General features: G+C 43.6%; 1 protein-coding gene across 3 annotated transcripts in view; it reads left to right on the forward strand.

Moving 5' to 3' along the window:
• Positions 1–15011, forward strand: part of MYO5B (myosin VB) — a 342993-nt gene that overhangs the window by 149499 nt on the left and 178483 nt on the right. For all 3 annotated transcript variants that reach the window (XM_082699234.1, XM_082699233.1, XM_082699232.1), the window contains exons 3-4: positions 7950–8121; positions 11526–11670. In XM_082699234.1, coding sequence (XP_082555360.1) covers positions 7950–8121; positions 11526–11670 — 317 coding nt within the window. The remainder of the gene's footprint in view (positions 1–7949; positions 8122–11525; positions 11671–15011) is intronic.

Raw genomic sequence — 15011 nt, forward strand, 5'->3', positions numbered from 1 at the left:
ATGGTTTCAGGTCTCCTATTTAGGTCTTTAGTCCATTTTGAGTTTATTTTTGTGCATGGTGTAGAAAGTGGTCCAGTTTCATTCTTGTGCGTGTTGTCCAGTTTTCCCAACACCATTTTTTGAAGAGACTCTTTTTTCCCCTTGGATGTTCTTTCCTGCTTTGTCAAAGATTAGTTGACCAGAGAGTTGTGGGTCCATTTCTGCGTTCTCTGTTCTGTTCCATTGATCTGTGTGTCTGATCTATGTGACGGTACCATACTTTCCTGGTAACTCCAGCTTTGCCTTTCTTTTTCAGGATTGCTTTGACTATCTGGGGTCTTTTGTGGTTCCATACAAATTTTAGAATTGTTTGTTCTAGTTCTGTGAAAAATGCTGGTGGTATTTTTTTTTTCCTCAATATACATTTGTCTTTTTATTTATTTTTTAAAATTTCTTTTCAGTGTAACAGTATTCATTGTTTTTGCACCACACCCAGTGCTCCGTGCAGTACATGCCCTCCCCAATACCCACCACCTGGTTCCCACAACCCCCCACCCCCCTGCCCCTTCAAAACCCTCAGGTGGTTTTTCAGTATCCATAGTATCTCATGGTTCACCTCCCCTTCCAATTTCCCTCAACTCCTTTCTCCTCTCCTTCTCCCCTTGTCCTCCATGCTATTTGTTATGCTCCACAAATAAGTGAAACCATATGATAATTGGCTCTCTCTCCTTATGATAATTGGCTCTATCTCTGCTCTCTATGCTTATTTCACTCAGCATAATCTCTTCCAGTCCTGTCCATGTTGCTACAGAAGTTGGGTATTCATCCTTTCTGATGGAGGCATAATACTCCATAGTGTATATGGACCACATCTTCCTTATCCATTCGTGCTGGCGGTATTTTGTAGGGATTACATTAAATTTGTAGATTACTTTGGATAACATAGACATTTTAACAATGTATATTATTCTGATCCATGAGCATCTAATGTTTTTTGATTTCCTTATGTCTTTTTCAGTTTCTTCCATCGTGTTCTATCATTTTCAGAGTACAGATTTTTTTTTTTTAACCTCTTTCGTTAGGTTTATTCCTAGGTATCTAGAAATGCAACAGATATCTATATGTCGATTTTTATGTCCTGCAAGTTTGCTGAATTCATACATTTGAGCAATTTTTTGGTGCTTTCTAGTTTTCTAAATAGAATATCATGTTGTCTGTGAAAGTTTGACCTCTTTCTTGCTGATTTGGATGCCTTTTATTCCTCTTGTTGCCCGATTACTGAGGCTAGGACTGCCAGTACTATGTTAAATAGTAATGGTTAGAGTGGGTATCCCTGTCTTGTTCCTGACTGTCAGGGAAAAGCTCTGGTTTTCCTGTTAAGGATGACATTAGCTGTGGCTGTTTCACACATGGCCTTTATGGTGTTGGGTATGTTCCATCTCTGCGTGTCTCCTGCCTGGAGTTCGTATTCAGTGTTTGTATCCTACCTGTGTCTCCACATACCCGAGCCCTTGAACATTGGTGGGGCCAAGGCAAGCGGGTGGGTGTGAGCCTGCCTCTGCCAGTAAAGACATGCTTCGTCAACAGGCACATGAAACCCACATTGCTGATTTTTGAAAACGAAAACATCTAATATATTAAAAACATGTTTGCGACTCTTTACTCTTCCATCTCCATCTGGCTGCCGTGTAAATAACTGTTGTCTTTAAGCATGTTGTGCTTGTACCTGTATGTAAAGAAACTGCAGAGGAACATGAATCATGGAGTATTGCAACATCTCCTTCTTGACGTGTTGCCGTGATTACAAACACTGTACTAATTTGTTAGGGCCTCTGGAGCCCCGAGCCTCTAGGGAAGTGGGGACCTGACACTGGGCCTGGTATTGGTATTTCCATGTGTGAATTTTCTTTGCAGTTGTGCCTCCGAAAGGCAGGATTAATGTGCTAATTTAATTTGCCTTTGCTTTATTTACTCTAAGCATCTTGACTGCCCGGCTCCTCCCCACGCCTGGAAGCGGTATCTGTCTCTGGTGTTGGCAGTGTTAGAGTCCACAGGCCTGCTAGGACCTGGCGGCCATTGTCTTACCTGACAACGTGGAGCAAGAGGTGTGCAGGAGCGTTTCCCTGGGGCTGAATGGCTTAGTCCCAGTGTGCCAAATGGCTTAGTCCCAGTGTGCCGAGGGCTGCAGATCTCACTGCGTCAGCACCGAAGCCTGATGCCAAGGGGCAGAGTGACCATGTATTCTTTCATAAGCTTCTGTTTTGTGTTTAAAACGATGGAGCCCTTGAAGATGCAGGGCCCAGGGAAGGGGCCCTCTTACTCAGGTCTGAGGACGGTGCCAAACATCGCAAGCTATTATAGCCAGGAGATGGCCAGCTTGGTTCTTTATGCCAAGAAGCAAATGTTGCAGAGGAACTGGACCACTGCGCTTGACCATTGGCACACTCAGACCTGTGCACCTAGAGAATGTCCACAGGGCTCATCAGTGCAGTTCAGGGAAATGTCAGCTGTGTGCATAGCTGGTGAAGTAAGAGCTCAGAGTGGTCAATACGCTTGTCCCAGTAGAACTTCTTAGTGCAAGTGATTTTCATTTTACTGGTTATTTCTGTTCTTTTAATATTTGTTTGGTCACCTAATAATTTTTTGCCTCCAGTAGCTCAGTAATCCACAGTTGAGGCTGTCTTTGTTCAGATGGCAAGGATAATGGGAGGAAGACTGTATTTATTCTGTTTGTGTTGTACATACACAAAAAACATTTAAAGTTATAGAACAAATGGTGCATAAAGGTCTATTAGTTATATTGCTACCAATGCAATTAGTTATCTTACCTAAAGTAGGCTATAATTTTCCAATGGAAATATTTTTATTGTAAAATACTCGTAACTTAGAAATGACCGTCTTCACCATTTTCCGAGGTGTGCCGTCACGGGTATTAAGGGCGCTTACGCTGCTGTGCGATCACTGCCAGCATCCATCTCTGGAGGGATCTGTGTCCTGTTACCGTTGCCCCCTTTCCTCTGCTGTATCCCTCTGCTGTATTTTCCATCAGTTAGGACATTTTGTCTGGCTGCTTCTGCTCAGAGATGGTCGAGGCAGTGATTTCTGCTCCCTGTTCTCTCCCTACCCCACCCAGCACAGGGACATTGGACAGTGTCTGGATACGTTTTGGGTTGTCCTAACTAAGGAGGGTGGTCTGCTACTGGCGTCTGGCAGGTAGAGGACAGGGATGTTGCTAAGCACCCCAGAATGCCCAGGGCAGCCAGCAACACCCCCACTCCCCATCCTAAATGTGAATAGTGTGGAGGTTAAGTAAACCCTGGATTAAGCCCATAGAGGAAGTGGTCTGGATTTTTCTTTGCTGAGGCCCACCTAGTCAAAAGCCAAACTAGGACCCCACGATTCCAGCAGAATGTCAAAGCTGTGTTTCTGGCTAATTTGGAATCAAAAGATTAACTTGGACTCTGTATTTTTATGCTGCTGTCATTTTGTTTAAAATAACTTATGTTTTCCTTTATGGCTATTTTCTTCCCTTAATTACTTGTATCACCATTTATTCACAATTCATTAAAAGCAGTTGCGCTGTGATATGCCAGGGTCTGGTTATACAGCAGTGAAAACAGCACGTCTGTATCCTTGTGGGGGCTTTTGGTTTAGCTTGTAATGAATCTAATACATAGGTAAATATAGGATTTAGAAAATGAAAAGGTCAAGGCCAGGAATCTTTAGAAATCTATTAGCAACTTGGTGACATACTGGCCTCTACCTCCAGTGTGCCTTTCATACTCCTACTAAATGCACACTCTTTCTGAAACCCCCTTGGGCCCCTACTTCCGAGTTTCTTGCCGACATCTCAAACCAGGAACATGTACCGTGGTAGACACCATACCTAAAAGTTCCACCATGGTTCTGAGCCCATTTTGACTTCTCTAGTTGGGTGCCAGAGTACGCTATGTGTAGCCCTTCAGGGTCAACACCCACCCCCTGCCAGCTGTTACCCGTATTAGTACTAGCTTCCTTTTCTCTGGATCTCTTAGTTCTGTGGGTAGAGTAGGAGAAAGAAATTGGCTTTATCTACCATACATGCTTCTTCTTAGCCCCAAATCTTTGTGTTGGTAGTTGTCATGCAAGGGTATTTCTAGGATCATGTTCTCTTTATGTAATTCTGTATAACACAGGTATGAGTTGATATGAGAGAGGTCATGAAAAAATCCAGTGTTCCATTCAGCTAATAATTTTTGAGCACCTACTAAGTATTCTAAAACCATAGACCCATAGAGTGTAAAACAATCTAGACCAATGTTCTCCAGAAGAACATTCTGGTACAGTGGACTGTGGTCTGTCTGTATTGGCCAGTGTGGTAGTCACTGGCCGCAGGTATCCACTGGGCCTTTGAAATGGGACTCGTGCGGGCTGAGAAATGGAAGTTTTGATTGTGTTTAATTTCAGTGAATTTAATTTCAATAGCCACAAGTGCTGGCCTATTGGAAAGGGCAAGTATGGACTAATCCCCTAACCTCTTCCTCTATATTCTCAAGTTTTTACTAGTCCAAATATGCTAGGTGAGGACCAGCTGGAGATGGCCATCAGTTCCTTATCTCGGGGTGAGGTGGGGTGTGGAGCCACACAGGACATGCAGAGCAGACCTGCTCATTATGGGAGGGTGACTGAGAATTAAATCTTGTCACGAGTGTTAAAGTTTGGTTGCCTCTTCACCTCCGATGGCCCCACTTACTACATTGTGAGGTCTTTTGTGCCAGGAAATTGTCATGGTCCCTGATCACATCTTGAACGCTTAGATTTCAAATAAAACCATGTTAGCCATGAACGTTCGATACTAACAGCAGTGTTAGAATCAAAATCCTATTAAAGAACACCCCTAAGTCCCTCTTTCCCTGCTTCCCCCTGGATGCACTCACAGCCCAGACGCTGCTCCGTTAGATGCTGAACTCGCACCTCCTCCAGCCTTGCTGTGGCTCGGGGCATGTTGACTTTCCAGTCCTCCTGTAACCGGCACCACTGGCTTGTTTGTGGACCTTATTTTCACAAAACTGCATATGCATTTCCCTCTGTGCACTTGGAGGAGAGTTTTCGAGGGAGTGTTCCATCTGAGGAAAAATGAAATGCCAGCATTTCTGTCTCAGGGTTTAAAGACTCAGAGCTCAGGTCCCTGCTTTCTGATCTGAACAACCAGGGGTTGGGCTAGGGGAGCCCTGTGGTTCTGTACTTGGCTGTGTCCTGGGCTGCGTACCAGGGCTGGGCGTGGGGTGCGGAGCCACACAGGACATGCAGAGCAGACCTGTCGCTCCAGGGGCAGGGACATCTCTGCGGGGAGGTCTGCAGACAGACTCAGCGAGAGGGAGGGTACAGTTAGGATCCCAGCTAGAGGCAAAGGGTGGCGGGTGGGGGAGAGCCATCACCTCTAGAACTTAAAATCTCAACTCCATTTCCCCTTGTTGCCCATCTTCTAGAAATTCTGTATCCTGCTAGGGAGTGATAGCTAGTTTATTCTCTCCTCTATGGAGTAAACTTGATAAAAGACCTTTTCACAAAAAGAAGAGCCTTGATACACACACACCAACACATACATAACCCCACCCAATAGGAACGTATACAAAGAAAACCTCACTAACATGGCTAACTGTTGCTAATTTGTGGGGATGTTGCTGTATTTCATTCTCTTCATAAATTCAGCAGGATGCTGTGGGTAGCTGCTTGTCTGTAAACACAGTTGGATGTCAGGTTTAACTTTCACGATTTAGAGATTGTTGAGATCATTGCCCATTTGCGAGATGGTCTCCTGAGGCCAAGAAAGAGTCTATTCATGAAAGGGTCTGACGGGCTGTTGCCAGCTGCCTTCTAAAAGGTCAGTCCAGGGGCGCCTGGGTGGCTCAGTGGGTTAAGCCACTACCTTCGGCTCAGGTCATGATCTCGGGGTCCTGGGATCGAGTCCCGCATCGGGCTCTCTGCTCAGCAGGGAGCCTGCTTCCCTCTCTCTCTCTCTCTCTGCCTGCCTCTCTGTCTACTTGTGATTTCTCTCTGTCAAATAAATAAATAAAATCTTTAAAAAAAAAAAAAAAAAGGTGAGTCCATCTGAACCTGGGCACAGTACACCTGGGTGGCCACATCCTTTCTATTGAAGGTCTTACCAGTTTCTATACCTTTGCTTATGGGGTGGATAATGGTGTTGCTGATCTATTATTTGCATTTCTTTGGTTAATGGCCATTGAATAGTTTTTCATGTGGTCTGTAGTTTTTTTTTTGTGGCTTGTATCCTATACATAATTTTCTGTTGGGGTATTTTTTTTTTTTTTAAAGATTTTATTTGTCAGAGCTAGAAGGAAAGCACAAGCAGTGGGAGGGAGAAGCAGGCTCCCATGACCTGAGCCAAAGGCAGACACTTAAATGGACTGAGCCACCCAGGTATCCCAGGGTATTAGTTTTCTGTTTGACTTCTTAAAACTTCGGTTACTAAGTTTAATTCTGTTATGTAATGCAAGATCCTTTTCCCCCTCTCTCATTTTACTCTGCATGTGGTGTGTTTTATGATGGCTTAAAAATTCTACTGATCGTCAAAATACAAAAATTTGCAACATACTTCTGACTTTCCCATCATTCTTTAAAAGTACTTCCTTCTGAAGGTTTTAAAACTACCGGACTACATTTTCTTTCTCATTTTGATCTTATTCTTTTGTTTTATCTAAAACTTACTTTGTATGAGGGAATGAGACTAGAACACAAGTTCAGTTCTTCTTCTCTAAACAGCTTCAAGTTTACCTGCTGCAATTAGAAGGAAAATTCCTTTTAATAACTTCAGTGTTATGAACAAATTTCCCTTCTGTGTCTGCATTTATTTTTGGATCTGCTATTAGATTTTGTCTGTCTGCCGATTTTAGCACCATTCCTATACGTGCTGACTATAGTATACCTTAAGATCTGGTTGTGCAAGACCATCTAAAAGTGGGGCAAGAGAGAACATTGATATTTATGTTCTTTGGGAAAAAAAAAATTTATTCCAGTAAATTGAGGCTATGCCCATAGAATTTCCTGAAAGGCTTATATAAGAGTGGTTCTTAAAATATCTATAGACCACCTGTTGCAGAGCTACTTGTAGATTTCTTTTTTTTTAATTTCAGATTCCTGGGTCCCACCCCAGACTCTGCCTACACATAAGTAGTGTTTGAGAAACTGTTTTTTTACAAGCTTTTAGATTTTAAAGAACACCATGAAAAAACTTAGATAAAACATGGTAACCCAAGCCAAGAGTCTACTGTTTAAACACTAAAGAACATCATCTTTTTATTACATAGATGAATGTAATATATACTTATATACATAAGTCAGTTATAAGTCTGTCCTGTCAATAAACATCTTTGGAGTACTCCCATCTAAGTGTCACGCTAGGGTCACAAGGATGGCACCTTGCATTTGAGACTCCCTGGTGACACATGTCAAAGTGAAATGATTTTTCTGGAGTAGCTTGCAGTCGGCCTGTCGCGCAACAGATGTACAACTTGAGGGCATTCATGTAGCGCAGTTAGTTGTAAGGCAATCCCAATAAAAAGGGAATGGGTCAGTTGATGAGGGGAGGAAAGCAAGAGCCTTAAATGAGAGCAAAGAAAGTTGGCTGCTTGGGAGAAGGAGCAGTACTCCTATTGCAACCACAACCAAAGACCCACTATGGAGGAGCTCGACAAGCCAGTAGAATATGTCATTAAATCTCATTGTGTTTCCAAATCTCTAGTGTCATTCATTTTTTATCTCAATACATTGGGATTATGTCACCAGCAAGTTTTCGGCATCTCTTATGGCAAGATGAACATTCCGTTCAGTTGGCCCTTCTTTAGAATGGGTTATTGGTCTCCATCACTCAGGATCATGTGAGCACAGTAACCCTAGCCGACAGGACAGCGAATGCAGGCTACATGCTTCCTAACCCTGCCTTTTTGTGTCTATTACATGCATTTCTTCAGATTCGGGAATACCCCATTGATGTCCAAAGCAACCAGCTGCCTTTTCTGCGGAATCCAGATATCCTGGTGGGAGAAAATGACCTCACCGCCCTTAGCTACCTACACGAGCCTGCAGTTTTGCACAATTTAAAGGTCCGTTTCCTGGAGTCGAACCATATCTACACTTACTGTGGTAAGTGGTGTGCGTCTGTTGTCTGCATGGGTTTAAAAGGACTTAGGATCTTCAGACTGTACGTGTTCAGCTCTAATAGTTAGGAATCCTACTAGCATTCTCCTAAGTACCTCTCATCCGAGACCCTTGAAGGGTTTGCAATCAGAGAATGTGGCTTAATTAGGCCACCTTGCATCTCGGTGGGACGATTGGTGTTAATCACAGCTCAACCAGGAAAGAAATGGACCACACGGTGTGGCTTGACTGACTTCGGCGTAGTCTGGGGTCTGTAGGAAAGCAGTAGAGGCATTCTAGGGTCCTAGCTCGGGTGTCTGTGCCCTCACTGGGCACACCCCCGGAAACCGATGCCTAGCAGGCTTCTGTTCTAGCCTAAGATAGTCTGTCTTTGTCTGACCTCTCCCTTGCCGTGTACAAACATGGTGCATGATGAATATTTGTTGAATTCATGAGCAGAAAACATGACAAATGCTTTAAAACAAAAGTCCATAAATTCCATTTTTGTTTTTCTTGAAACTTCTCAATTTCCTGCATTCCATTTTTTTTCTTTTCTTTTCTGGGGAGTGTGAAGTGGTATGGTGAAAACCAGAGGCCTGTCCATGATTGTCTGAGGAGCAAACCATTTTGGGGTCTGGCTGAGCAGTCAGGCTGTGGCTGCTTTGGGGGGGGGTGGTGGGAGTCGTCCCCGCTGTGCTTTGAGCCCTGGTCTTCTCTGTTGATCACAAGGGAGGCCTCAGGACCAGGGTTTTTTGCACTGTGATATTATTCCACTTTGGTTTGGAATTGGTTGGTTGTCTCCTAAGTTCCCTGAGCTTTTCTGCTAGACTTCAGTGCTTGAGAAGTAGCTTCGCAAATATTTCTTCAACCTGATTGCTGGTGAGAAGCCTATTTGAAAAAGACCATCAGTTATCAGAGACTTCAACAAGTTGGGCTTTAAAAATAAATAAATAAATAAACAAACAAACAAACAACCCCAAACAACAACAACAAAACCATCAGCTTCACTTTTTAAAGTCATCCTTTCTAAAAGCCCCTGGTATTGGTACATAATTCTCCAAATTGGAGTTGGCCCCTCCAGTGTCAACTGTTGAGAGTGACCAACATGGCACAGGATATGGAGTCCTCAAGAAGCACTCCCTTCTGCTCTGAAAGTGGCTGAGACATTTTAGGAAAACATGTGACCTCGGAGTATAATACTGAAATACCAAAATGCTACATGAATTAGATTTTTATACAGCCCTCTAACAAGCAGGACAACATGTTAAGGCTGTTTTTGAGAGACTCCTCCAAGTCATTAGTTTTAGGAGAAATATATCAGTTCTAGGTGTTACTTTTCAGTCCAGGTTGTCTTTTTGGACAGACTTCCATTTGAAGACTTGGTGGGTGTCTTTCTCTCCCTAGCCTGAAATGTAGTACACCAGATGATTCCAAGTATTCTGGTATGTTTTTTTCCTTTTAAATTAGACTTTTTAAAGCAACTGTGTTTAGGTTCACAGCGAAAATGAGTACGAGAGAGAGATTTCCCATTTAACACCCCCTTCCCCCACACATGCTCAGCCTCACCTCCTGTTAACATTCTGCTCAAGAGCGATACGTTTGTTACAACCGAAGAACCCACGCTGACACATCGTTATCACCCAAAGTCTCTCGTTTCCATTGGGTTCAGTCGTGGTGGATGGACATTCTGTGGGTTTGAACACATGCATGACGACATGGATCCACCATGATGGTACCCTGACAGTAGTTTGACTGCCCTCCGATCCCCTGGCCTCCACCTGTGCATCCCTCCCTCCCCCCCAGTCCCTGGCCACTACTGATCTTCCCTGCTGCCACCATCATATTGTCCTCTGTGGGCTAGTGTAGGGTTGGAATCACGTGACCTTTCTGGATTGGCTTCTTCCACTTAGTAACAGGCGTTTCAGTTTCCTCCATGTCTTCTCATACCTTGATAAGCCCCCTTTTATAACACTAACAGTCCATTATCTGCGTGTGTCACAGTTTGAGTCACTTGTGGAAGGCACTCGTAGTTGCCTAAGTTTTGGCTGTTGTCAAAGCCGCCGTGAACATCCATGTACAGGTGTTAGTGTCATAGAATGTTTTCACCGTCTTTGGATAAATACCAAGGAGTGTGAAAGCTGAATTCTGCAGTAACAGCATGTTTTGTAAGAAGCCACCAAAGTGGCTGTACCATTTTGTGCTCCCCCAGCGACGAAGTAGAACTTTCATTCCTCCACATCCTCACCAGCATTCACTGTTGTCTTGTGTTGTGGGTTTTGGCCATTTGAATGTGTGTGTGGCGGTATCTCCTTAGAGCTGTAATCTGTACTTCCCTGGTGGTAATGTGATGTGCTTATTTGCCGTCTCTGGGTCTTGGTGAGGTCTCTGTTTAGATTTTTCGCCCATTTTTCTATCAGATGGATCATTTTCTGATCCTCGAGTTTTAAGAGTTGTTTTTATTGGTTTTGGATATTACTCCTTTATCAGATACTTTTTGGGGGGCAGATGTTTTCCCCATTCTCTTCTCATTTTCTTGACTCGTGTACCTTTTCAAACACCAGAGGGGAACACCGTGTAGGAGATCTCCCGTCTCGGCAATGACCTTTCCATTCTTGTACTTTCCCACATGACTGGAAAAGCTCCCATTTTTTTTGGTACCTCTGTCAGTGGTTCTCTTGAGATCCAGACTGTGCTCTTACTGGAAAGAAAAAGGCATGAATTTCTTGAAGATGGGATTTCATTTTTCTTTGTATGTTCTCCAATATTACCTTGCCTTTCCATGAAAGATCGGGGGTATTCGATGGTTTGCTGACTCTTCATGCAACATGTATTTGAGTCCGTCATTGTGACATACTTTCAGGAGATACAAAACATTTTTTAAAAAAGTGAAAAATAATACATGATATAAAATGATGTGAGCTAATAAAAATCTAACACTCTGTGCTTGCTATGCAAGATGCTGGTTCAAGAGTTCTTTATTAATCATTACCTGCAAGACAAGCAGGTGAAGGTAATTAGGATTCCCAGTTTTATAGTCCAGGAAACTGGGACACCTAGAGTTTAAGTAATTCACCAGCATCCCCTAGTTAACACCGGTTGTGACAAGATTTGCTTGTGCAGCACTTCACGTGTATTTTAGGAGGGCTGTTTGCTGAGCATCTGTGTATGTGCACGCACACATGCTTATTCAACACTCTAGGGTATTTGGAGGCCCGGCTTTCTTTTCTCCGCCGAAGCCTAGCACAGTGCCTGGTGGAGACTCAGACACATCTTGATTTAGTTGAGTGATTGGTTGTGATTCATTCTCCTACTCCATGTTTTGTTTTGATGTATATAAACAAGGCCTTTAAAAGACTTGTGCCGGCTGGCCGTCTTGCTGTCAGCAATCTGACTGCATTCTCTGTTTGCAGGGATCGTGCTGGTTGCCATTAATCCTTATGAGCAGCTGCCAATCTATGGTCAAGATGTCATCTATGCCTACAGCGGCCAAAACATGGGGGACATGGACCCACACATCTTTGCTGTGGCAGAAGAAGCCTACAAGCAGATGGCCAGGTAAGAAAGACTTCAGCCCAGCGGTCCTGGGTAGTCGGAGGGCAGAAAGGGAAGTGTCTCCTTCCTTGGCTGCTTTTGCCCAGTGGTCGAGTGGTGATTCTGGGGTTGCGTGAAAGTACTGGGGACAGATCCAACTCAGGTTCTAGTTTTCTTTGCCTTTCCCCTTGTCGTCATTGTCATCCTGTGAACCTGAACTTCTCCTTGAGGAGCAGGGGCTCCTAAGACTTCATTCAGTTTTTCTGAGAAATGACAAAAACAAATGCCTTGCAATTTCCTCTGTCCTTGCCTGCCTTTTAGATTTCTTGCCTCCCCTCCTGGGGTAACAGATTCATTTTCTAGCCTCACCGTGCTAGCTCATCATGCGTTTCACAGATCCCGCTGAAGTCTTGCTTCCTTTGAAGGAACCAGGACTCCGAGAACTTCCTGAGCTACCAAGCATTTGAAATGGGAATTTCAAAACAGGGGTTATGTATAGTGGGTCTAGAGTTCTCTTTAGAGACTTAAGTCAATCTCCTCTGTTTTGCCCCCCCACCTTTTTAAGCTCTGAAAGATGGGTACTGGTCTGTTTCATTGGAAAGTGGGTTAGGTGATTCTATTAGGGTTCTGCTGGGAAACAAACCAGTAGCAGGGAAAGAGAGGGAGAATGTGTGTGTTTGGGGAGGGGTCTGTGGGTTATTTTAAGGAATGGTTTTCTGTGGTTGTGCAGTCTGCTGGGCAGGCTGGCAGGCTGGAGACCTCCGGAGGAGTGAATATTGTATTTCAAGTCTGAGGCCAGTCTGCTGTCATAATTCTATCCTCAGGGAAGGTAAACTTTTTTTTTTTTTTTAGTTCTTAGGGTCTTCATCTGATTGGTTGAGGCCCACCCACATTATGAAGGGTCATGGGTTTAAAAAAAAAAAAAAGATAGCCTGCCAATTGAAATGCTAATCTCTTCACCAGCACTACCTTGACTACTGCTTGACCAAATAGGCCGAGCTAAGCTGACATGTAAAACTAATCACCACACCAATGGTCTTGAACTATTCAGGCATAAGGTGGGGTTAGATAGATTCACCGACGTTTTGGTAGAAATGCATATTCCTATTAATGCTAACATGCTGGATCTTTCCAAGCAAATCTTTCTTGCCATCTCTGGAGAACTCCTTATGGAGCTAGCAAACTTAGGGAAGTCCTTTGTGGGGAGGAGGGCTGCTTTGGCTTATTTAGTGAGAGGGGAATCCCATGTCAGATGATCTGTTTCAGTGGATTTCAGGGTATCATTTTCAGCCCTGTGAAAGTTTCTGTGAAAGAAGGCTGTTCTGTAGACTTCTCTCCTGATTTAGTATTTCCTTGCTGATTATATAACTCAGTGTAGAAAAATTTCTGCTTCCTTATGGATATTTACTGACCATGTTCAATGTGAGCAGTAATGGGAGGGATGAGCAATTCAACAAACAGAATGATCCATAACCATTTTATTTCTCTAAAGTGTGGTGGGCACCTGGGGGGCTAAAATGGTCTCTACCTTTGACAACTCTAATGCCATAAAGAAGACCACATACTGTATTAATCTACTTCAGGGCTTGACTAGAAATCACTTAGCTTGATAACTCATTGACGCAAGCCTCCTGACAGAAAGCATGGTTAATGGTCAGGACATGTGGAGAGAAGAATGGGTTTTAATGTGCTTCGGTGTTTTAGTATGCAGCCCCACTCAGGTGTGACTGTGGGAGGTCAAGAGTATGGCAAAGTGGAGAAAGACCTGGGATTGGGACAGGCTCCCATGCTTTGGGAGAATCACTTGCGTTGAGTCTTCAACTATCTTCCTTTCTTTGGAGGATGTCTTCTTTGTGGTTATAGTCATTGGAGTGTTTGGCTTGTGGTTTTGGCTCAGGTCATGATCTCATGGGCTATGAGATCGAGCCCCACATTGGGCTCTTTGCTCAGTGGGGAGTCTGCTGGAGATTGTCTCCCTCTGCCCCTCTCCTTACTCAAAAGCATGCGTGCACATAACACACACACACACTCTCTCTCTCTCTCTCTGTGTCTCTAAAATCTTAAAACACACACACACACACACACACACACGAGTGTGGCTTGTTTCTGATGACTTTCTACTATACTAAAAGTTCTAGCAGCTCTTTGACTTGTCTCTTGATGGATGTCGTTTATCATTGTTTTCCGTCCCATTCTCCTCTTACCCAGTTGCACTTACATGTATCAGAAGTTGCTGGGGTTCTTTTACTGAAGACTTTTTGGGGTGCCCTGATAGCCTCCTAGCCTCCAGAGCTCTTCACACCATAGATCCTCCTGCTTAAATGCCCCCATTCCTCCCTTCCATGCCTGGAGCTGGGTGCATGGTTATTCGATACTTGGGTTATTTCATTTGCTTGGGTCCATGTTCACATCCACTAGAGGGAAGGGGATGCAGTTTTACAGGGTGGTGATGATACAGCCTTGCCCTAGGTTTATGAATTTCACAATTAAGGGGTTTGGATGTTAAAGTTGGACCAGGAATTACTTCCTTCAGGGTTTTAAAGTTTATACTCATTTTACTCACTGAGTCCTAGGTTGTAGCCAAATAATTTTGCTGACATTCTTATGCAATTTTTGCTCATGAACGCGCATTAGAAGCATTAAGTCCAGCATGTGTGGCCATGGGAGAGAGCTATTTTTGAAAGTTTTGGTGTCAGCAGCTTACGGTTTCTTACTGATTCGAGAGACACATTGGAAGCCCCAACAGAATCTTTGTTGGGCAGAAAAGTTTTTGCTGTATTTCCAGTATGGACCTTGTCTCTCATTTCCAGATGCTAGACCACATTCATTAAACAATACTTCCTGACTGGGTTGAATTCCTCCTTAATTCATCAGTAGCTGTTGAAATAATGTTGTGATTCAAGTAGCCACAGCTTAGCACAGTGCGCTTTGCATCTGATCACCAGAACAGCTGGGTGAAGTAATCAGTGTGAGAAACCAAAGTTAATGACTTGGGGTATTGGGAGACTGTGACTCCATTGGCCTTGGATTCAGCAGTTATATCTCTTGATTCACTGGGGATTTGATTTTCTTTTCTTTTTTTTTCTTTCAAGTTTTTATTTAAATTCTAGTTAGTTACCATAGAGTATAGTATTGGCTTCAGGAGTAGAATTTAGTGATTCATCCCTTATATATAATACCCAGTGCTGTTCATGGCAAGTGCCCTCCTCAATGCCCACCACCCGTTTAGCCCATCTCCCACGCACCTCCCGCCATCATTCCCAGTTTGTTCTCTATTAAGAGTCTCTTACGGTTTGTTTCCTTTTTTGTTGTTGTTGTTCCCCTTCCCATATGTTCATCTGTTTCATTTTGTTAAATTCCACTCG

The sequence above is a fragment of the Mustela nivalis genome (genome assembly GCF_964662115.1).
Source record: "Mustela nivalis genome assembly, chromosome: 14".
Lineage (NCBI taxonomy): Eukaryota > Metazoa > Chordata > Mammalia > Carnivora > Mustelidae > Mustela > Mustela nivalis.